Source organism: Anomalospiza imberbis, chromosome Z, assembly GCF_031753505.1.
Source record: "Anomalospiza imberbis isolate Cuckoo-Finch-1a 21T00152 chromosome Z, ASM3175350v1, whole genome shotgun sequence".
In the NCBI taxonomy this organism is placed as follows: Eukaryota; Metazoa; Chordata; class Aves; order Passeriformes; family Viduidae; genus Anomalospiza; species Anomalospiza imberbis.
Window position 1 is genome coordinate 8,523,640 of NC_089721.1, and position 24,358 is coordinate 8,547,997.

The following is a 24,358-nucleotide window of genomic DNA, read 5'->3' on the forward strand; positions in this document are numbered from 1 at the left end:
ACTTTCAGTCCAGAAATGCAAATCCTCAGTGGTGATCTGAGTGTTCCTGTTCCCATGTGCATTTTCTACATGCCCAGCAAGATTCTTCGCTACATATTTAATCTTAAAACATAAAATATGCAAATAAGCTTTCCAAAGAAGCTACGTGGGATTCTCTTACTTACCAGAAAGGTATTTCTAACAAGCTGGCTGAAAAGAAGCTTGTGGGTAGATCTGAAATATTTTCAAAACAAAGTTGTAGCTGAGTATTGCAGGAACAAATTGTATTTGACTTTTGTTCCTAGCAGCTCTCAGTACTGTGTACCAGGCAGTCACCTGATGAAGTCAGTGTTCCTGGCAGACTGCAGCTGTCATTACTATGAAAATGAGGGCTTGTAGGAGGCTCCCCTGGGCAGACCCAGAAGACCCAGACAAGAACCTGCTGAAACCTGTCTTGAACTGGGCAGAAGGTTGTCAGTGCCAAAATGCCCAAGTTTAAACTGTCTGTTCTAGCACCTGGGTTTTTTTCTTATAATATTTGGGTTTGGATGAAAAAGTTCTGCTTCTCTTTATTAGCTGTTACACGTGATCAAATTCCTTTGATAGAAGTAATGTATTTTCTTCCAGCCTCTGCTAAGGATGACAAGCAATATTATGTGTCCTTGGAGTATGCTTTGCTGCCAGCAACCAGTTTGGCTTCAGAAGGGCAGACATCTTTCCCTCAGTTTTGGGTTGGGTTTTTTTTTTTTTTTTTGTGTGTGTGTGGGTTTTTTTTGTTTATTTGTTTTGTTTTGTTTTTGGTTTTTTTTAGCATTAACTTTTCTTTGCAATACTCATTTTCTTTAACTGTTATGTCCTCCATAGCTCACTAGTCTTGCTCAGTATGATAACATAGATTCCACTCTGAGAAGCCACACTGACCTAAGAGTCCACATCCGAGTCTTTAGATCTGTCAGATGAGTGGTTTACCCTCTCTGCACCTCTCTGCCTGTCTTCCAACTCTTGCTGCTTTGAAGTGTTCCTCTGGTACATTTCAGCTGATACCTGCTGTTTGCCTTAGCTGTTTTTTAGATCTGTAGTAGTTACATGCTTTTTCTCTTCTCACATGTTGGGTTTCTTATCATTATTTCTAATAAAAGGGATGCTTTGTAAAAGAGCAGAGGAAACACATACAGGAAAAGAAGCTCAATTAGGAAGAAAAGTAATTTTCTTTATGCCTAAATTAGTAAATTTTTTGGTTCAGCATTTACAGATAATGGCTCTTCAGATATTCATGTAGTGCCCATTGCGTTCAGCTGAGTTTTGAAAGGCTTCATCCAGTAACTATGGTGGCCCTGGGAATCTTGTAAAAGAAAATAATTTCAATTACCAGCTTAAAATAGTGAGCAAGAAGTATAATAAGTGTTCTAAATGGTGTATAACAGGATTCATTTAAAGTAATAAGCATCTTTCCAATTAGAATAAGTTAGCTAATACTGTTGGAAATGCAGCACTAAAGCAGCAGTAGAAAATGCAATGATCCATCTCTCTTTCAGGACTATCCCATCTGTATCCTATGTTGGCATGCTCCGTGCAGCTCTCATGGTGAAGACTTGGATTAGCAGTATCTGTAAAATGCCTGTGTGCCCTCTGTCTTTTCCCTTCTCTGGCACTAGGGGGTCAGGGACACACATGCCCTTATGCTCCTCACTTCTCAGCAATAGATGATGTGAGGAAAAGCTGCATCTTTCAGATGATCATGTTGATGTTTTTACATCCACTTTCTACCTGATTGTATGTAGATTGTCAGAAGCTGTCCTTGTGAGGTTTAGATGAAAAAGTTGTTTCTTTGCTACTACCCTTGGGGCTGTTGAACGATTGAGATTATCCTGCTGACCAAGGGATAAGAATTAATCCCAAAATCCCAAGGGTCATTTACTTGGGTTTCTAGGAAGCATCAGAGTGTTTCACAGCTTAATCCATTCTCCCACAATGGACAATTATAAATTGCTGGATCTGTTGAGATGCATTATAAATGGGAAGTACAGATCCTGAAAATCATCTGAGGCTTATGATGGGCTAATATCCAGCACAAGTGTTTTGCGTTTCCTTCTGGTCCAGTAACAGCTCTGAGAATCTTAATTTTGTGTCGGTAGGGGCACCTTGAGTCCTTTAGCTGCAGCAAGAGCTCTCCCAGCAAAGAGGAACGGTGGAACAGCTGAAACTCCTCTTGTTGCTCATGCCCACAGTTTGCATTTTGTTCCCTGTCCTCACTTGCCTGGAGTCCAGCGACTCCTAAATTTCCAGATGAAATCTCTGCTCTGTTGCCACCCCTAGGAGTTACAGGGCCCCTGAAGGCTTTATGAATACTGCTAAAACAAAGTCTGCAGCCCAGAGCGACCAAAATGCAGGCACGGCATAGTGGAATGGTGCGCGTGGGCACTGCATCTCAAAGTAGTCCTGTTGCTGCAATAAGAGACTTCTATTCAGCATGCCTAAAAAAGCAACAGCAGAGTACTGGTACAGCCGGGGCTGTATGCCCTCACTTGATCACAAAAAGCTGTTCTCCCTCAAAAAGGCATTTCTAAATTTTGTGCAGACATAACCGACGGAATCTCACAACCCGTGCTGCTTTTTTTGACTATTTGATTGAAGTGTAATGGTGGTAGATTGGCAGGTGTTCAATTTTGTTATTTCTGAATGTTTCTGATTTTAATTTTCATTTATTTAATGCATGTTTTCCATTACTATTTTTTCTGTCCTTCCTATAGCTTTTTTTAAAACTGTTGTTTTTCCCTTCCTATTTTTATTTGCTGCCTCTCTTCCTTTCCCTCCCACTCCCTTTATTTCTCATCTTAGACAAGGATCTCTAGCTAGAAATGAAAGAGTCAGGATCATTCCATTTGACACTGAAGATGGAGAAGAAGACCAGGAGAGTAACTATGAAGAACTAGGAAAACTGTTAATAGAGGATTTCTTAGAAAAAACTCATAAAACTAGAAGATGGCATGAGAAAAACATGAAAAAGATGCAAACTCTCTCAAAAAGAGAAAATTTAAATCACTGTGAAAGATCCAGGTACTGCCAAAATGTGTGTCTGGAGTCAGGGTCTGTAGATGTCCCTAGATATCCTCAGGAATATGATACAATTGATAGACGAAGGAAAAAGAAACTGCGATACAATTTTGAAGAGAGAGAACGAATAAGCCTGCAAAGTAATGGAAGTCTGCAGTTTCCTGGGGAGAAAACAGTTTATTTCAATGGTATGGCAGCTGGTTCTGAACCCATTGATGATTTCCCAATATATGATAGAGTTAGAAAATATACCAGGAGCTCTGAAGGTAAGGGGTTGCCTGCTTATCCAGTCCTGCGTCCATACAAAAATGGGTTAATGGTTAAAAGTGGCAAGTTGCCCAACAAGCAGGGGATGAACCATGAGGACTCACTTCACCTGAGTAACACTGAGGACATGAAACACATGAGGATGCTAGAGAACACTTTTGTGCCTGTCGATGTCCTTGAGGAATTTGACAGCAGTGCTTCTGATGAGTTCCAGTACTCGCCTGTTTCAGATGATGAAATGGGGGAACTTTCAAGAAGATGGTATGATTCTGACATCAGCCATTTGAGAAACATAACTGCTAATTTCCCTGCAAATATGGGCTCCCAGTTAAAAGATAGCTCTGATAAAAAACATAAAGAGAGCAAACATGATTATCCTTTGCAAGACTTAACACTCTCTCCTGTTGAAGAACCCAATGAGGACTACATAGACACAATGGATGAACTTCAGTGTCTGGTAGAATCAGTCTCTGAATACTTGGCTGAAAAGGAGGAAGAAATCAGCAAATTTGGTACATTGCCAGAAACAAAAAAACATGTTGAGAATGTGCCACTGAAGCAGGATAATGCTGATAATTCAGCAGAAGCAAAAAAATCTGAGCAGACCAAACATCTTGCTGCAGAGGAGAGTACCAAAGGCAAATCTGAATCTCTTCCGGACTTGTCAGGTGTGAAAAATACAGTGAATTCCCTCTTCAGCTCTTTCACAGAGAAAGTGGGGTCAAGCACAAAGCAACTCACAGCCTCTGTTGAAAAACTTGTGTCTTCCACTCCAGAGAATACAGAAAACAAAAACTCATCAGAAGGTGGAATCTTGAATGTATTTACCATTAAGGCTAAAAGTGAGTGTTCTTCTTCTGGAGGTACAGCAGATAGTAAATTTGACACCAAGTTCTCCATTCAGTCTTTGCTACCATCTCAGGTGAGCAGTGATAAAAGAGCCCAGAACACAAACTCCAACAAGCCAGAAACCACTGAGGCAGACAGTAAGGCTTCTGCACCACATCCTCCCCAGCAAACACAAGGAAATTCTGCTGACAGCCAGCAGAACCAGCATTCGGTTGTGAATTCAGTTCTAGGCATGTTTAATCCTTTAAAGATCTTCTATGAGAAGGAAGTGCCAAAACAAGAAGTCACAAAAGAGGAGCACACCAAGGACAGCCATGCTATGAAAGCTGAGGAGGCAAAAATTAGTGAAACACCATCTGGACAGATGTCAGCCAAGACCAGCAGCACTGTTCCAGTGGCACAGAAAAGTGAGACCAGAAGTGAGGCAGAGGTAAATGCAAGTAGCACTTCTGTGTCTTCCATCTTTGGCAAGCTCACAAACTCAGTCAGTTCCTTCAGCCTGAAAGCCAATCTTGATGGTCTCTTGGCTCCCAAGCAGCCGGATGTGCCACAGAAGCAACCAGATTTGCATCCTGTTACAAGTCAGCCAGGTGCCACTTTGGTAGAGGGTGTGCCCACGGCCAGGGACCAGCCTCCTGCAAATCACTCAGAGGATCAGCATCCTGCAGGCCATGGACTGGCAAACAAGGAAAACAGAGGTCATGTGGAACCTAAGTCTCAGCCTCAAGATCAGGGTACAGCATCTGAAAGCTTTTTTAGCCCACTCAAAAAGTCTTTTAGTCAATTGTTGCTTCCTTCTGCAGAACAACAGAAGAAAGAATGTATGTCTGAACATTTTAAAGACCATAAGTCTGAGGAGGATATAAGACAAAATAGTTCATCAAAGGAAGAGCACTCATTTCCTTTCACTAGAAAACTTCCTTTTATCAGTGGGCTGGGTTCATCAGCAAAGCAGGAACAGAGGAATGAGAAAGGAGGCTTTATGTCATCGTTATTTAAATTTTCTTCTGCAGAAAATCTAGCACCTACACAGCACCAAAAAAGTCGTCAGGGTTCTAGTGGCAGTTCCCTGCATGAAGGAAGAAACAGTAATTCAGGAAATGTTGTTTCAATAAAATCTAGCTCAGTTCCAAATTTATCAGACAATAAGGAGGAACTTTTACAAAGAAGAAACATGACTAAAGAAAACATATCTACTGTCCGGGTAAACAGAGAAAAACACCATGATAGTGCGTCTGATACCCTTAAGGACAAAGAAGAGCATCAGAAATCTAAGAGTACTCAAGAAGAACCTAGAAATGTAAAAGGAGGACTGATGGAAGAGGGAGTGAATGCAGCAGACTTAAGCAAAGGCTCACTTGAATCCACCTCTTCAGCCAAAGGGCCAGAAGCTCCAAGTGCAGACAATACTCAGAAGAAGCACACACCAGGTTTTCTTTCTGGCTTTCTTCATATTTCTTCAAATGAAAACACAGCCAATAATCAAGACTCAACTGCTAAAAGTGAGAGTGATAGCCAGAAAAACACTTCTCCTGGATTATTTTCTGGCTTATTTAGGTTTGCCTCAAGTGAAAACGTGTCTGAATGTAAGCAAGAGAAGGCAAAAACAAATTCTCTGGGCTTCATGAAGCTTTTTGATAGAGGTGAGGATTCTAGCTTGGAGACAAAACCCAGTAATTCAGGAACGGCCTCTGACAGTCAAAGCAGCACTGGAGAAAAGCAGGAAGCTTCCAACTTCTTAAAAAATCTGCTGCCAAAACCAAAGGAGAAGCAGGATAATGTGAAAACAGTGGAATCTTCCATTACTGACCACCCATCCAGTGCAAGAGTAAATGAAACAACTGGGTCTCATGTTCCCCACAGTGGGCATCCTGTGCTCCCTGAGGCCCTAAGTCTGCAAGCCAACGTACAGGACTTGTCTGGAAAGTCTGTAAATAGTAGGCATATTCCTCACCAGGATGCAGAATCTAGAATTCTTCCAACTCGTTTAAACAAAGGATCAAATGAATCTCTCAATTTGACTAGTAAAAGCTATAACCCTACGGAGCAGTACTCAGCTTACCAGGAAACAAGGAGCCATTCTAGCTTTGAATGGGAATATGAAGTGGGGGGACTGGCTGACACTCGTGGAATAGCAGTACCAGTTTACTACGTGTTGAACCAGAACCCTGTTCTGCCCCCTCAGTTCTTGGACTGGCCTGAAAATGATGTGGTAATGAATCTTTGTAAAAAGGATGGGAATGCAAATGTGATGGATTGGCAGACTAATGCCAATTTTGATGGACAGAGTCTGGATTTAAGCATGATGTCATATGACTCGTTTGACCAGTTAATGTTTCAAGACATTTGTTTGGAAGAAAACGATGCATGGACTGCCAGTTCTCTCAGTGAAAGTTACAGTAACTTTCCACCCTTTGAAAGAGATGGCAGTTACTTGTTTGAAGAGTTGCCCATGGATTTGAGCTACTCCTCCGGCTGTGATGGAACAATGTGGACACTAATTGACCAAGATGCTTTAAGTATGGATGAAGGCTTAATGTACTCATCTTATAGCCGGGAGTATCAGGAGTGGATAATGATGCTTGAGCAGGGCGTGTGGTGGCCCTCAGAAGATGGTGATTGTGGATACTACATGTACAGTGACGACCAGTATGTGTATTCTCTGCTCACTGATCCCACTGGACAGTATGTCTATGTGTGTGCTCCTGAAACTTACTCCTACATGGACTGCTGGGATTATAATTTCCAGATGGATTCCATTCCAAGAGCTGTTCTGGAAGACAACACAATTGCTGTTTGTGGTTTCAAAGTCCCTCTTGGCAGTGAAGATGAACTGTTTTGGTTTGCTGAAGAAGAGTGTCTAGATGATTATACAACAAATAAACCCCTGGATTTGTCAGTAGCTTTGCAGAGGAGCGACCAGCTAATGAACATGAATTTGGAAACTTTTTCACAAATGTTTGAGGAGTCTATTTATTATCAGAGAGAGCAGCCATTAGACTTTTCAGGTTATAAACTTCAAAAACTCAAAGTAGATTTCAGACCTGAGAAGGAAACCCTTAATCATTCAGAGGAGCCTCCATTAACTCTTGATCTCAGAACACATTCCAGGGCAGCTTTCAATAAATCTCTGAGTAAGGAAGTCCACACCAAGGAAGTTGGTAAGGCTGTCCTAGGGACAACTAATGGGAGTGGGTCATCGGGATTCTTTGGATTCCAGCTGTTTCAGTCTACTCCTAAAGCTGAAGAAGCTGCAGCATCTACTGAAAGAGTAACAGAAGCAAAAAAGACTGAGGAAGATAAAAAAACACCAGTGAACAAAGTTAGCTCCTTATTTTCTGCTTTGGGTGGACTAATTGGAAAGTCTACAAGCCCTGGCTCTGAGACATCAGAAGACTCTACCTCAAAGAGAACAGACACACAATCAATATCATCTGAAAATAAGACTGATGTTTTATCACTTACACCAAATAAAAAATTAGGTGAAGAACAAGCTGGGCAGAAGTTTCCTATTATATCAGAACCAAGAAGAAACACTTCATCAGAACTTAATTTGGAGGCTGCTAGAAATGAAAAGCCAGAATTACACCAGACTGAAAACGTCCGTGTTAAAAAAACAGGGTTAACAAGATCTCCTTCTATACTGAGCCAAACTGCTATGGATGGCAGGCCCATACACGAAGAGAGACCTGTTATAGCAACTCCAGCTTCCAGGCGTCTTGAAAGGCATGCAGCCATTAACGAACCAAGTCAGCCACAGCCAACTCCGAGCCAACCAGCAACTGAGCCTGAGGAGACATTATTTAAAAGTGCTCTGAAATTATTCAGTCTTGGAGAAGATTCTCCTGCAACCTCAACTGCCAATAAACCACAGTCTTCTGGATTTTTTGATTTCTTTAAAACACAAGTAAGCAAAGTGCCACAGCCATCACCAGAACTGGAGAAGAGGCAAAGTAATAAACCAGAAGAGGTGAAACAGCCAGAACAGAAGGAAACCTCTGGCATCTCATCTTTATTTGGATCTCTCGGAGATCTCTTCAAAGCGGAGCCTGTGTCTTCTCAGCCAAACTCAAGTACTACACCTCTGCCAAAACCCAACAGCAGAACTGTGACTGAGCCAAGGCAGAAACCTGAGAAGTCTGCGGGTCTTCAGAGTGCCAGTATGCCATGTCTATCCTCCACCCCCAAGGAAGAGATGAAAACAGAAGGTGTGGACAAGCAGGTGTCTCTTAGCCCCAGGTTGCAAGAGGAACAAAAAAGCAAAAAAGCTGTGGAGGAGTCTCCTGAGAGTAAAAAAGTGCCTCCTGGAAATGTTTCACAGAAGCCAGTGAGTGCGGGTCCCAGAGGAAGCCACCTGGGCCAGCCAGCTGGGCACCAAAGCAGCACACCAGTGGTGACCCCAAGTCAACAGGGAGGTCGTGTAGGAGACACAGCTAATCGGGCAAAACCAAAGTCAGACCAGACACCCAAAGAGTCGGGTTTCAGTTTGCCATTCAGCTTCTCTGATATCACTGCTCCGAAATCCCAGCCAGCCAGTAAGAGCATATTCTCCTTCTTCACTGGGTCAGATGAACCAAAGCCTTCAGCACCTGCTGCTGCCCCTGCTAGTGGGAAGCAACAAGAAACAGAGGGGCTGTTTCATCTGCCCTCCTTCTTCTCCAGTGGTCCTGCTCCTGAAAAGAGTGTACCTCAAAGAAGTACTAGTTTTAGCTTCTTCAATTTGACATCCTTTTTGGATGAAAAGCCACAAACTACTCCAGGACAGGAAAAAACAGCTAAACCAGTGAATTCTAAGCCACCAACTGCTCCTAAACAGGAGAGCAATACAAAACCAGCTAAAACAGTGAATACTAAACCACATATGAAGCAAAGTTTTCCCACTGACTCTGGTGTCAAAACCAGCAGTTTGACCAGGCAACAAGATGCAGACACTAAAAAAGAAGTTGATGATATTATTGCAGCAGTGACTGGCAAGCAAATGTCTAATGACCTCATGATCCCAGAAAATACATCAGAAAAGCTGGCAGTGGAAAATGTAGAAAGTATTGCTGCAGTAGCTGAAGAGAGTGGTTTAGAAAAGCTTCCACAGACCAGTGGAGAGAGTGGCTCAGAAAAGCTTCCACAGGCCAGTGAAGAGAGTGGCTTAGGAAAGCTTCCACAGACCAAGGACACTGCAGTAACCAGCTTGTCTGCTCCTGGTCCTTGCCTTCAGACTCCCACTGTGCAGGAGTGTTCTCGGGACCAACAGAGTATTTCCCCAAGGACAGAAGAAGATGTTTTGGGTACTAGGGAGAAAATGGATAGTGTTGCATTTCTTACTGATGAAGAGCCTTATTCTTCCAAAGAGCAAACCTCAGAAAAAGTTGATCTTAGCATGGCCTCAAATGATAAGATGGATTCCAGGGGTCTAAATGATTTAAATAGTGTGAGTGACATGAAAAATGAAGTGGTCTCTGAAGCAGTACATGTACAGACTGAATTGTCAGAACAAAAAGTACCTCAGCAAACCAACAGATTACAAAGGCCACAGCCATGTGTTCCTCCTAAAATGCCAGAGGCACCTAATTTGCAAAGCAAACCAAAGGAACTTGAGAATGATAAATCAGTTCTGGATTCTTCAGTTGAAATGTTTTCAAGTTTCATGACAAAAATGAAACCACCTAAAACATTTTCTGCTTTCTTTTCTCAACCTCAAGCTACTGCACCTCCACCTGAACAGAAAAGGAGCTCCTCTTTCTTTGGTTTCTCATCCCTTCCAAGTGGCCCAGCACCAGCTTTCACAAATGATATATTCGGCATCTTCAAAGGTCCAAAAGAATCTCCAAAAGAGATGCCTCCAAAATCCACCCCTAAACCTCAAAGCACTGGTGTGAAAGATGTCACTGGGTCTGTTCCAGCAAAAGACAATAGGGAACCAGAAAATACAGCTGCAGCCAGAGAGTCTAAAAGAGATGTCTCCACCTCTGTGAAGAAGGATGTAGTACCTGCTTCAAGAGAAGAGAACTCCACAGAAGAGTCTACTATGAAAACAGAAACTGAGGAGAAAAAGAGCTTGGAAACCTCCAAAGAGGAACCTTTGAGTGCCACTCCAGAAACAGGATTCTCTAGGGAGAATGAAGTCCTTGAAGTGCTGGACAGTGAAACACAGCCCTCTGAGGTGGTAGATGATCTGCCATGCCACTCTGATCTCAGTGGTGCAGTTGATACAGTGCAGACTGAGGCCACTGACCAGGCTGATGTAGGTACTTTCCAACCAGATGTGAGGCCTTCAGGTGTAGCAGAGGAAGAAGCTGCTCCTGCAGACAAGGCAGCCACTGACATGCTTCACACTGGCTCTACTGATGAGCTCGCTCTGGAAATGGAAGCCAAAACTAACAGGGCAGACACAAACCTTTCCCAGTTAGATGAAAATGCTACACCTGAATCAGAGCCTGCTGTTGCAGGGGATCAGGCCAATGCTGGTATTGATCAGCAGGACTTGATCAGTAGTAATGATGGCAAACCCACAGCTCCAGCTGATGAGCCCAGTGTTCATCTGCCTGAGCTGAATGAAGAGAAGACAATTGAGGTAGAAAAGCTAACTGCTGAACAGGAAAAACATTTAACATTTGACAAGGTGCCCGCAGAAGGGATTGCTTCCAAATCTGACTTGAAGAAACAGGGTAAAGCTAATAGTGTTGCTCCAGATACAAGCAGTAGTAAACCTATCTTTGAAATACCGAACATACCCAGTTTGCCAAAATTCGGCTTTATGTCATCTTCTGATAGTGGAAAACCTTTTGGGTCATTCTTCTCTCAACAGCCACCTTCTGCTAATAAAGCAGGAACAGATGAGGGCCTCGTGTCCAGTTTTAAGAAACTCTCTATGTCTCTGTTTGAAGGAAGTGGTGAAGAAAAGGTGAGTAAGCTAGAGAGTGCCCAAGGAGCAGTATTTGGGAAAAAACTAGATTTCTCCTTTCCCTGGCAAAAAGACATCAAGGAGGCCTCTGCCAAAAAGGAACCACATGCACCACCACAGGCTTTGTCAAAACCAGATGACAAGGTGTTAGGAACAGTCAGTTCAGAAGAAAACTCAAAATCTGCAGTCTCGGATCAAGTGACTGACGCAAATATAGAAGTGAAGTTGTCTTCAAAGCAGCCTGACGCTGTAGACAATGAACGTTCTGAAGAGCCATCTGGTGCAAGCACTGTTGATGATACATCCAAAAAAGAGCTGGGAGAGAAGCTTGACCAAGAGTCAGAAGATCAGCAGAATGTGATTTCAGGTGAACTGCAGAAAGAAGATCAGGCAGAGGAGCGTGTGCCAGACAAGCCTGAGGAGAGAGAAACTGGGCTTGATTCTGCTCCTGGTGGAGCAGTGCTGCATCCTGACACACTGGCTGCAGATCTGCATAGCGTGGAAGAACTGAATGAGAAAAGGCTAGTTACAAATGAGGCATAATAAATGGGATATGACCATTTATAATGCAAAGCTGCAGCAGTAGAGAGTGGCCTTGGTGTCTGATGTTTGTAGCTCAGTCCCAGTCCCCTACCTGTTGTCAGTGTTTGTGATATCACTGGTGGCTGTCACAGACAATATGGCAAACTGCAGTCACTAGTGATGTACAAGCCTTTAGACCATTTCTCACTTTTTTCCACTCCTTTTCTCTAAGTGTAATTGAATTTCCCATGTTCTTATAATGTGTCCCATTGAATGAGATGTTTTTAGTGCTAATTTCACTAGCCTTTCAGAACTTACAGTCTTTGTGTGTTAATTCTGCTGCATACAATTCTCTTTGCTTTCTTCTTTAGCAATAATAATATTGTATTTGCTAAGAAAAAAGTAACAGGTAGAATGTATTGGTAGGGAGGAACATTTTGTTCTCAAAACGCAAGGTAAAGTTTTTAAATTTTAGAGAGAAATTTAACTTACTTATGATACAATATAGAACTATTTAGGTTCACTTTGTATTACCGAATATATTAAAACACTTTCAGAAACATCAGTGAAGGTATTCTAATGCTTGGTCTTCCTAAAATCAGTGCAAAATTTATTTCATGCAGTTATGAAAGTCCCTAGAGGAAGGTGTAAGTATTTCATGAGTGTATTGAGTCCTGTGCATATGCTAAGTTACAATTGCCCTTAAAAATCAAAACAGAGGCCTGCTAAACTTAAATTTATGCATATATATATTTCTGTGTAATGTAAGTGAAACTTGTTCCTCTGATCATACAGTTGCAACTCTGCACTCATGGAACTTCCTGGCTCCAAATTCTTCCAAGACTGCAAGAGAAAAGTATGAGTGTTGCTTAATTCTTGGCCACAGTTTTCCTGACTGCATGAGAAATCTCCATCTGCTATATTTGTTTGAGGATTCTAGGAATTCAGTCCTGAAAGTGGTGTCTTGAATCACAGAGGTCACACCCCTGTGATGCTGGGGTTTTTATATAAAATAAGTTATTGAGAAAGCTCTACTGTAGTGAGACATGTGACTTTTCTTTGAAAAATTGTTCCACTTTTGCTAAAGGTTGTAAGTTGAAGGTCTTGATAGTCTTAATCTTGACTGCAACATATTTTATCATAAACTTTTAATACATAAAAGGGAAGTTAACTTTATTTTTAAACAACAGTCATCTTAAACAGATGTGATAAAGACCCTTCTGCAGCAAAACTGCAGAAGACAGAAACACTTTCACTCTGAATTGCTGTGTTTCCATTCTTATTCATGTCTGGTTATTAGAATATCTTCACTGCAGTTTCTAGCTGGTGTAAGGTGAAGCAGTAGTTGGTGAAACAAACAAAGACCAATGTATAGAGCATATGTGACTGTGTGTGTGTGTATATATATATATATATGTGTGTGTGTATATATATATATATATATATACACACAGAAGAATTATGTATGGTCTATATGCTGGTAGATTGTGTACGAAGTATTTCTACTGCCTACCAAACTTGAGATTCACAAATCTCTATTTACATAATAATCATAAGAATATAATAGTTAAGTGTGTCTTCATAGCATGCCTTTTTAGTACTATTTAGTTTCCTGCTCAGTTTTTTACGTGTGTAGGTTGTTTTGTCTTTTTCAAGCCACTGTTTTTTCTGATGGACTTTCTTACTCTCTCATAGTCCTGCTGGCAGTAGTAGATACGGCTCCTCTTGCAATGTCAGCCAGGAAAGCTCTCACCTCAGTGAGCTGGAACATTCCCATGAAAGTGCCCACGGCTCTGAGCAGGAGGATGATCACCAGGAAAGGCAGTCAAATCATTCTTACCACAGTTCGAGCAGCTACCAGAAGGATGGTCAGGCATGGCTCAAAGAGCAAGAGGAGCCTCATGGCAAAGGAGAGGAGGAGAAGGTCTTCAAAACTGAGGAAAAACCTGCAGACCATTCTGCAGCTAAGTTACCTCTGGAACTTGAGAAGCCCAAGGATGTTGATGTAGGAGTCCAAATGAGGTAGGTGAAGCTATTACCAATTTATTTTCAGCTAGGTCAAAGAGGATTCTTCTGTTTACTGTTTCCCAGGGCAAATTATGTACGTTGTTCTTGCAGCTATTTCTGACAACTCAGTTGATTTCCTGGTCTGTGAAACATATGTTGTAGAGGACCAGTTATTTATGGGACATTGGCTAAGCTGAAGCTATGTTTGCCTTGTGTGCAAAGAGGATCACTTGTTAAAACTGTGATTTTTGTGTCTGTGTAAAGAGGAACACCACCTTGGAGCTCATTTGCTAGATTTTCTGTTTCTGGTTTGATGAATGTACTGTGGCCCCAACATAGCTGCTTCCATTGCTCATTTGGGATCAAGTTTATGCTTGAACAACCAAGAATTACGTGTTTTCATGGTTAGAGCTTCACTAGTTCCATTCTTGTAGACTACCACCATTAGAGTTAGTGTTTATTGTAGTTGTAGGTTGTAGAGAATTACAGCATGAATAGACATATTGCTCTGACTCACTGTGGGAGCTTTTCTTGTCCTTGTGCTTTGGCTTTCCAAGCTGTCAACAGTATTCAAAAGTATTTCATCTAAGTTTGACCGAGTAGAGTACTGGGTTTTGCACAAGTTTTACAGAAATTTCAAATTTCACTTCTTAAATTTGGGAGTGACATTTTTCCTTGAGGTAATCAAGTCATTGCAGCCCCTGGATGTGGTTTTACTTTCATAAGTACGAGGGATTTTTTTTTTTAATCTGTTTCAGTTAGATCCATGGGAAGATGTCTGCCTGTCTGTACCCTTTGGAGAGTACAGCTGGTGTCACTTTGCTTGGATGATAGAATTAACTACAGGAGTTCATGTGTAGGCAAGCCTTACACTAAAGATGAAAAGAGGAAAACAAGACAAGAGAAGTGTTAAACTGTTTTTAAACTCTGATTCACTTTCCTCTTTTCCTTACAGAGCAGCAGGAGTCTTGTCCCAGAATGGCTGGCCTATATTTGTTCACAGGAAAGGTTATTCACATAGTCTATTTCAGGCTAATTTAGGCATCTTACTTGGATGCTCCTGCCTCACTGTCTCCATTTCTCTCCACCCTCTGGCAGTGCTCTCCTGTCTCCATGGAACAGGCCTGGAACTGAGCTGAGTGTAGATCCCTAGAGCTCTACCTGAGCTAGACTTGTAGCATGGATGTGTTTTGGTCTCATCTGTGGGGTGGTTTTTCACAGTCAGCACTGTGGGGTAGGTGCTTTGCAGGCAGGAGAAGGTGTTTGTTTTCGTGATTTTACACCTCAGCAACATACAAAAGCAGGAATGCAACTAAAGGTCCAAGGTATCACAAGTTTAGGGACTACAAGATATGCTGTGAGGCACAGAGGTGGAGCATTGGTGGCAGATCTGTCTGTCCTTTTGAAAAGCTGTAGGAAAGAGTGGAGTAACAGAGGTTCAGTGAACAGGGGAAACCCAGGGCTGAGCCCTGTTGCCAGTGTTTCCAGTAAAGAGGGGGTATAAATTTGTAGCAGGAGGAGTAGGAAGGGTCAATGGCTAGAAGAGAACTGCAGCAGACATAGGGATATAAAATCTTCCATCTGCCTCTTTATGTCTGTAATTATGATACTGTTGTGTTGCACTGGCTTGATCTAGTGTCATTGGCTGCTTTCCTCATATTTGCACAAACATCATCTTTCTCCTGGGTTTGAATTGTGTACAGATCATATCTTTCAGCTCTTCAGTTTCCAAGGTGGCTCCTGAGTTTAAGGAAACTTCTCCTTTAGCTGCTCACTTCCCAGAGCACATGCACGGCTGTGCTGACTGGAGCCTGTTGGTTCCTTCAGAGCTGAAGCTGTAACCAAACAACCAGTCACTATGTGGTTGAATCTTTAATGCTACAGGTAAGTATCTCTCATGTAGTGATTTCCTGTTTCTTGCTTTCAAGCTACCAGGGCGACATTGAGCCACCACCGTTTCCTCCAGCAAGAGCCCGTTGGATTAGAGCCATTAGCAAAGTCCGACTGCAGCTTCAACAGGTAGGATGGAGTATTGCTGTGCTCCTTTTCTGAGCTGCTGTGGCTCAAGGTGTGACTTTTTCTTCATTGTAAGGCACCTCTTACAGTTTTGATGTTTTGCAGAAAAAAAATTTATTGAATGTATTGTGTAAGACTCTGCAGCATGTTGTGATGGTTTTAGAGCTCTCTGATTCTACCAGACATTTTTAACATCATTGTGTGGAACTAGAAGTGAATATCTGAAAAGATGCAGAAGTTGAGAAATTAGCTCTGAATTTGTAAATAGTTATAATGGTGTTTAGGACTTAAATGGTTTATTCTAAATTGTGTGAAATGAAGACTTTTTTTCAAGGCAACTTGAGGATAGCTTGTTAGTTTAGTAGGAGTTATCTGTATTATTTGTCGTGTGAAAATGTTCCTTGGGAAACTTTGCATCAAATATTTTTATATATACTTATTGAAAGTGGGTGTATAGTAAGTCTTGGTATTTCCATCTCATGAAAGTAAGATTTAAAAATAAATAGTCTTGATTTGGGAAGTCAAAAGGAAAAGGTTGTGACATTTTCTATAACAGTATAAACACTCTTGTTTTAGAAAACAGTGTTTAAGAACCAAAAAAGATGGATTTAAAAATAAATTCTTATGGTTTTATCCATCTATATGTCCACAGAAAGATAACATATGGTGTTCATGTTCCCTAGATTTTGCCTGCTAGCCCAAATGCAGAGTTAATATATTTCATTTAGAAATACCACTTTCTTCTAGAGATGACTTGTTTTGTTTTTATAAGAGATTTTACAGTATTTGTCACAATCATGACTTTCTCTTGTAGATTTTTGCAAATTTTCAAGAACTGATTGTTGTTGTTGCTTTGCATCTGGGGTGGCAAAATAGATTTTCTCTTGTCTTATCTGGATTGTGAATGCTTTTTCATCTAACAATGGCTTCATTTCTGAGTAGAGAGGATTTGGATCAAAACACTCAGTTTGACATGGAAAGTGAAGAACATCACTAGTATTTAAGAAGAAACAAGCTTCTGCTATGATTTTGTAGAGTATGCAAGCAAAACAGTTTAATTCTGTGCCCTATGGAAAACAAGTGCACAAACAAGGGACAAGAGGTTCAACACCACCTATCCATGGATCTTTCCCTTTTCTGGGAGGGTAGAAGGGCCATAATGTGGTTCAGCACTGTTTTGTGATTCTGCTGAATTGGAAGGTTAACAAGGTTAACAAGCTTTGAGATGATTATTACTGAAACAGTAGTTTAGTTTTGATAGCAAAATGTCATTATTTGTTTTGCCTTGACCACTGCTGACAACTACTGATCAAAGTTTTCCCTTAAACCAAAAAATATAGGAGTTGGAGCTTTCCGGGAGCCTGCTCTGGGGCTTAGCTACCTTTTCTGTCCAAAGACTTTTCCTTACCTCTGCTTTAGATGTCTCTTGTTCCATGTAAATACACATCTCATGATTAGGACAAGGAATACTGGAATAGTGAAGCGCTACTGCAAAAACAGGACAAAGCCCCACTTGTTCTTCTTGTGTTAACTATATGACCCTTTTTGCTTTTAGTCTTTTCTTGCCAGGATTTTTAGGCACTTTTCCATCAGCCTGTTTTTTTTTCTTCTCTCTCCTACTCATTTCTTTATTTTCCTTGAAGTGCAGTGTCCAAAGCTGAATGTAGAAATCCAGCTGAGAGTGTGCTCATGTGCACTGTAGAGCAACCAAGACTTTGTTCTCCTGCCTGTGATCCTGATATTCCAAGATATACTGGCTGTCCTGCTGTGATGGTGCTTTTTTTATCACTGGCTATCACTGATGCATAGTTAGCCTTTCTCACTTTCCAGAGCTGAGGTGCTTTCTGAAAAAGGATTTTGTCTGTTGTTGCATAGCCTGTCCTTGTGATGGATTACAGCTGAATATGGCTTTGCACTTGTTCTTATAGAATTTGTTGGGTCTTTTTTTCATTTTGTAAGCACTTTGTTGTCTGTCTCATCCTTACTGTTTACATGAACAAATCATTCAAGTTGTCTGTGACAAAACCAAAGCTGATGGTCTGTGTGCTACCAGAGTTGCCTGAGGGGTCTTGCTTGATATATTCTTTGAATTTGGGGACCACGATTATAAATTTTTTACCGGTATGTTTGCATCTATTTTAACAGCTTCATCCAGATCACAGGGTATAAAGGTTCTATTATTCTCTCTCTACCCCTTATAATAATTTAGCTTGTCATAAAAGGAAGTTAAATGCATTTGACACAGCTCTACTCTTGATGAAACCACGGTCACAGTTATTTCTTTCCTTTTCATGTTCTAGAAGATTTGCAAATAATTTGATTATTTGTTCCAGTCTTCAATCCCCAGGGAACTGGAGTGTGTAAAGTTAGTGCTTTTATAATTATACAAGGCTTTCTCTTATTATTTTTTAAGCATAAATTCTTGCTTTGCCTTTTTCAAATCTTCAGGTGCGTTGCCTGTTGCTCAGGTTCTTGGTTCTTAGTGCTTAGTGATTATCAGTCTTGCAACCTAGAACCTGAGGATAAACGTTTATCAGAGCCATCTGACTTTACAGACAGATAAGGTGGTTATTTCTTTCTTTTTTTTTTTCTTTACTGCAGCCTCTTTTTAATAACTTTCTAAACCTTTTTCCTTTCAAACTCCCCAACAATCCAGTATTAATTCTGTCAGCTGCCTGACTGTGCTTGTCTCTTTCACTGAAGACCTGAAGCAATTAAGGCATCAAATTTCCAGCCTTCTTAATGCCACCTGATGATACCTCTTCCTATGAATGGCATCCATCCTTTATTTGTCATATTGTGTGTTCATTGCTAGATGGTTAATTTGATGCTTCAGCCTTTTGATTCCTTTCCTGTGCAATAATTTTTTTCCTTACAAACTTCTTCAGGAAGAGAGTTCAAGCCCTCCTAGAAGGCAGGAGGTTCCTTCACTGGCGCAAGTTCTGATTTTTGTCCAGTGATGTTGTTTCATTAGCTGTTAACAGCTTCCTGGTCCTTTAAGCCTCTTTCTCTTGAGCTCTAGACACTGACTTTCTGAGTTTTTATTAGTTTGTGTTCTTGAATCACGTAGCGTTTTCTAGCTTGTCTAATTCCTTTCCTTCTAAGGTATCAGGACCATTCTCACAGTTTCCTCACATGCATTTGCATCCTCATTTCTCTCTGCACTTATGCTCAAATACGGAAGAGCATCTCTGCTAGTTGCTTTCTGTGCAAGCTGAGTCATCAGTTTGTTCATAGATTTTGTTTGAAAGTCAGTGATACAAAGACAGACTTTCAGATGAGGATCAGGACTCTAAAGGTCCCAGTGGTGATAGTCTGAGCAGGTGATTCTCTTGGTAGCTAGAAAAGATTGTGTCTCATTTCTCTAGTCACTGTATTAACATCTTTCCACCTTCTGTCATTATCCAATAGCTTTCAAGACAACTATACTTGTTTGTTTTAGCACTTTAGGTGATTGTGTCCTTAGCATTGGAAGGGATGTCTCCAGCACATTTCTGTGTTCCTCTTTCTCCGTGTGCCGTAACATTTCATGAACACACACAGAGCTCCACCTCACAGATCTGAGGGGCTGGACTCCTATCATATAGACTAATGAAATGATTCTTGCAACCCTTAATTGTTAATGATCTGACTGACATTTGAAAGAATAAAGAAAAAGTCCAAAAAATAAAAAGACACCCAAGAAGTTTCCATACGTGATGTGATTATAAATCCCCTGAGCACTTCACCCTCCTACCTGGGAAGAGATTAATATTCATGTGAATAATGTACATGCATCCTACATTCTGACCATGAGTCAGAGAAATGTAGTATTTTAATTAAGACTTGACAGTTACAAAATGGCACAGGAATTTGTAACTGTGCATGTTAAAAAAGCTTTGTTGTAGCATGCACGTACGTTTTGTTCTTCACTTCTGCTGTTTTTCTTGTTCTCTTTCTCTGGGAAGAGGGAACTTAATTATGCCAGAATCAACTAGGGTTTTCAGCCCTGCAAGGAATGACTCAGTAATCCTCACCTTCACACTTAGAACTTTGACTACAAAGAAGGATTAATTGATAGCTCATCTGCTGCAGTCCCTCAGTGGGAGCTTCTTTTCCAGAAGAAGAACAAACGCATAGCTATTGCATCTTCAACTTGCAGCCCTCAGTAACTGAAATAGCCTCCAGCTAGGGACACAGCTATGTGACTTCTAAAATTATACAAATTTGAATCTGACTTTTGTATAACAGAAGAATTGGCAGACCAACGAAGAGCAAAAATTCTGTTAAATCATCAAATTACCTCTCTTACCAACTCTTTTAAGTATAGTTAAGTATTAGTAGAGGGTATGGGATCTGGGATTTTCTCCACTTACACTGAATTTGTTGAGGGGGGAAAAGTCTTGTGCATAATTTTCCTCTCTCATGTCAGGATATTAAATCAATCAATTGACTTGTATTTGTTTCAAAACCAAAGTAACAGGAGCAATGTTTCCTCCTTTTTTTAAATAATGCCATTTTGTACCAATTATTTTGATTTGACCTTTGTCTTTTCCTGTTAAATGTCAATAGTCTGTTCTTTTTGACTGATACTTAATCAGGTCACAAACTGAGATGGCAGATATAGTTAATGACAGTAGTTTTCTGGAACATGAAGATCACTTGCAATAGCAGGGTCTCAAGGGGGTTTTCCTTTGGTGTTGCAAGTACCCAGTCATATCCTTAGTCTGATTTTCTCATGCTCTATAACTTCATCTCTGATCAAGCACCTGCAAACATTAAAGAACTGTGAGTGTCTCAGTTTTAAAAGCCCTGGTTCTGGGAGGGTGATGTGTTGGTGATTTTGTAGTGTGATGCCCTGTTTTGATTTTGTGAAAGCAAGCTGTTGGTGCAAAGCACCACTATTCCCTTCATAAGAACAGTGGGATCCCCTAAGGAGTCCTTGCTGAACTTAAAGTCATGGTGAAGAGACCAGCAGGGTCTGGTACCAGTTTTGGTTGCAACTTTGATGGTAAGTTGTCTGCCTGTCCCTGTGTGAAATCAACCTCACCTAATGTGAACACAGGCACTCTGATCTGTAAAACCAAGTACTGTGCACCTGTGGAGAACAAACTGTTTTGAGCCAATCAGCAAAAGACTGGAAGCTGTCCCTTTCTACCTCTCATGGATTTTGCAATCCACGCAATAATTTACTTTTGGCATTTTATTTCCCTTAAGCTTTGTTGCCTAGGTGTCTCTTTATCAGTCCCGTGAAGATGAGTAAGCTCTGCATTTTCAAAGCCTCCCACACAGTGGCAAAGAAGCAAACTGAAGCACTGTGACTATAACAGAGAGTTACTAGAAACTTCTCTTCATGCAGAAAAAGTACATCTCCAGTTAAATATCTTCCTTCTTTTCTATCTAATGATCTATGGACGTTATCTTAAACTCCACCAAAATACCAACATTCCTGATCAAGTGTTCTAGGGATAAGTGTTGGTGGGGATCTGTAGAACATTCTTGTGCTCATGAATTTGCAATTCCTACCCTCAGGTGGAGATCCTATTTGTCAGACATGGTCCGAGGGTTGCTGCCAGCAGTACTGCAGACTGGTGTTAGGTGGCTATAGTAGTCAATCCTTTCTGAAAATGCAGCTTTTAGATCTCTTAGGGATTGCAGAACGATAGTTATTTAGAAAGCATTCAAATACAAAAGTACTGGGGAATGTCTTCTCATGCCATAATCTTGGTTCTCTTTGTTGCGTCTGAATTTGCAGGCTGGCAAGTCTTGTGAGACTCTTCATAGTCCTTTGTGCCTTTCCCAAGGCAGCTTTTAGTGTGGGGTGATTCCCTGGTGTTTGAACAATTTATGTCTGTTTTTGCCTCTCTGTCAGCTGATAGGCTGTGCTCAAATGAGGGAAAGCTTCTTTCTTCTCCAAATGTCTTAAATAAAATACCTGAATATTCACATCTGTTCGGGATAAAAGCCATTTTTATTTATCCTTTCTGAGATTCCCTAAGACCTACTATATTTTTAATGTGCTTTACAATGAACATTATTTTAGAGCAAAGCAATAATTATTTCTATGTACACACCAGAAAATAGTGTTGAGCCTTCATTAGCTGCTGCTGTGATTATTGAGCAGCTGTTTGATAACGTTACCTCCAGTGAAAAAGATCAGCAGCCTTTGCCCTTTTAGAGTAGTTAAGAGAAATGCTCTTGAACCAATGTGTGATGTTTTCCACAATGACTGCAGCAGCTCAGAGCCTGCTCAGCTGCTAACAGGACTTTCTGCAAGCTTCTCCGAACATATCAGTATATTGATACTCATCTCTGCTAAAACCCAGTTTTGGTGTTGATGGTCTGTATCCCCTGGCAAACTGGACATTGGTCCCCTTCAGTTTTCTCAATATCTTCTTGTTGCTGGTTAGGAAAAAAACCCAAACAAATTCAGGAGGTTTTGCTTCTCTAGACTTGTGTTGTAAAATGTACACATCTGTAAGTCAAAATTGTTTTGAAGCCTTTAAAGGTTAGTTTGCTTCTCTTCCAAAGTTTGTTCCATTTATTTGCTTGAAAAGAAAGAGAAGGTATTTGTGCAACATCTGGGATATAGTTTACAAACATGGTATGTTCCACAATCAGGTGCATCTCTTTCTTTGTGGCAGTGCTGCACATTGTGTTCCGATAATCCAATTTGGCTGAACTCTGTGCTTCTCTAAGGTCATAATGACAGCACTGGTTTCAAATAGACTGTCATGATACCTATTAATTTTCTTGAGGGAGGTATGTCTAGAATAAGGGAGGAATAGGACTCTTGTTCCTGATCTAAATACTGAGCGACACTGAGATTTTAACCTAGGTTTGCCATGGTTTAGAAAAGTGCATTGACTGCTAAGGTATAACTCTCCTTCAGGGAACGACTCTTCTCTGCACTTCCTCAACTGTTTGAGCATTTTAGACCAGAGAAATATTCAAATTTGTTACGGTCCTGTAAAACAAGTTTTGATTGTGGCGAGTTGGTGTTTTCTGAAGGAGAAGGTATCTTAGTCACCTTTCTTCCTCTCCATGTAAGTGTATCTCTGCTGATCAGAGAGCAAGATGTGGGTGGCAGCAGTGTACTGGCAATGTGGATAGATGACCTTTGTCTTGTACAACTCCTAGATTCTTGGTAAGACTGTGTATCCGTGATTTCTGCTTTTATTTCCTATGGCAACATTTGTCAAAGGCTATTGGGGTCACAGCATTTTCTGTGGTGGTTATGTCCAGAAATGACCTGAGTGTGGCAGGCTGAAGGAACTATCTGTGTGCACACAGGTCATCCCTCTGAACTGAGGTAAACTACAGTAAGCTCTTTTCTCTTGTCTGATGCTGCCCAGTGTCAGCATTCACGTTGGTACCAAGACTTCCAAAAATCTTCTAGACCAAGATTGTCTTTTCTCAGGACCTGCTGCAGTGGTGAATCTTTCAGTAAAAATGAAACCCAGATCTGTATGAAGAGTGGACCAAGTCCTCTAAAGGCCATAGAAGAACACTAGAAATGGACTGAGACAATTGTTGCCACCTTATAAAAAACTCCCCTCTCTGCACCTTTTTTGGGGGATATAATGGCGAACAGAATTGCAGCAGTGTGCTCTGGTGATAGAGGTTGTGTCTGATTTGGAATGGGGCACAGAAAGCTGTGGTGTCCTGATCACCTTGACATGACACTCATGCCTGGTGCTTATCAGGAAAAATTGTGAGTTTCATCTGACACTGGAGTAAGCCAGTTGCTTCTGCTCAAAATAGGGGTGCAATGGGAGAGGTGGGTGGGGGGACTCCTACCTGCCACATACGCAGCCCTTAAAAATAGCACTGGCTGTTGGGAGAGCCAGACTTCACACTCTTATTTTTAAGGATCTGTGTGGGAGGAGGGGATATTTCCCAGTTCTGTGTATTACTGAAGCAATCTGTACAAGAAATGCTGCACCAGAGAGATAGCAGTGGGCTTCAGCTTACAAAGCACAAGAGTTGAAAAAATGAGTTAACCAGCACTGGCTGAGACCATCATAAACGAAGCAATAACTATTCATGCAGTGTTAGTAAATGCATTGAATAATAACATAACTTCATAGGAAAAGCCAGAAGGTCAGATGAAAGGGACTAGGACTTTACAATTTTTGCTTTTAGTATTGCTTTTCTCTCAGTTGCTTCTTCTTTTCCAAGCTGTTTTGTTACACAACTTGTTTAGATGTAGGGCAGGGTTGCCTTGCATGCTTCTGAGCAAATTTTTGGGGTCATGTACAGGTTGTGTAACTGAAGTCTTCCAGTATTCTGCATCCAGATTGAAGTAAGGTGATTGCTTTGTTCCTCCTCAGATCGTAAAAGTGGTATTCAAAGGTCATAAAGCTGTTAATATTGCATGATACAATGCCTGAAGACATCAGTGCTCCAGTTCTGCATGGTCCTACACAGCATGTAAAATTGAATCATAAGATGGCTTGCATTGGAAGGGACCTTAAAGATGATCTAATTCCAATGCCCCTGCCTTGGCCAGGGACACCTTCCACTAGACCAGGTTGCTCAAAGCCCTGTCCAACCTGACCTTGAACACTGCCAAGGATGGGGCATTCACAGCTTCTCTAGCCAATCTGTGCAAGAGCCTCACCATCCTCACAGTAAAGAATTTCTTCCTAATATCTAATCTAAACCTACTCTCTTTCAGCTTGAAACCTTTTTTTTTTTTTTTTGTCCTGTCACTTGTGAATAGTTCTTTTCCATCTTCCTTGTGGGCTCCCTTCAGGTACTGGGAAGGCCACAATCGGGTCACCC

General features: G+C 41.1%; 1 protein-coding gene across 5 annotated transcripts in view; it reads left to right on the forward strand.

Annotated features, from left to right (window-relative positions):
• Positions 1–24,358, forward strand: part of UNC13B (unc-13 homolog B) — a 208,803-nt gene that overhangs the window by 65,156 nt on the left and 119,289 nt on the right. For all 5 annotated transcript variants that reach the window (XM_068176605.1, XM_068176607.1, XM_068176606.1 and 2 more), the window contains 2 exons: positions 13,265–13,591; positions 15,505–15,595. In XM_068176605.1, the coding sequence (XP_068032706.1) occupies positions 13,265–13,591; positions 15,505–15,595 (418 nt within the window). The remainder of the gene's footprint in view (positions 1–13,264; positions 13,592–15,504; positions 15,596–24,358) is intronic.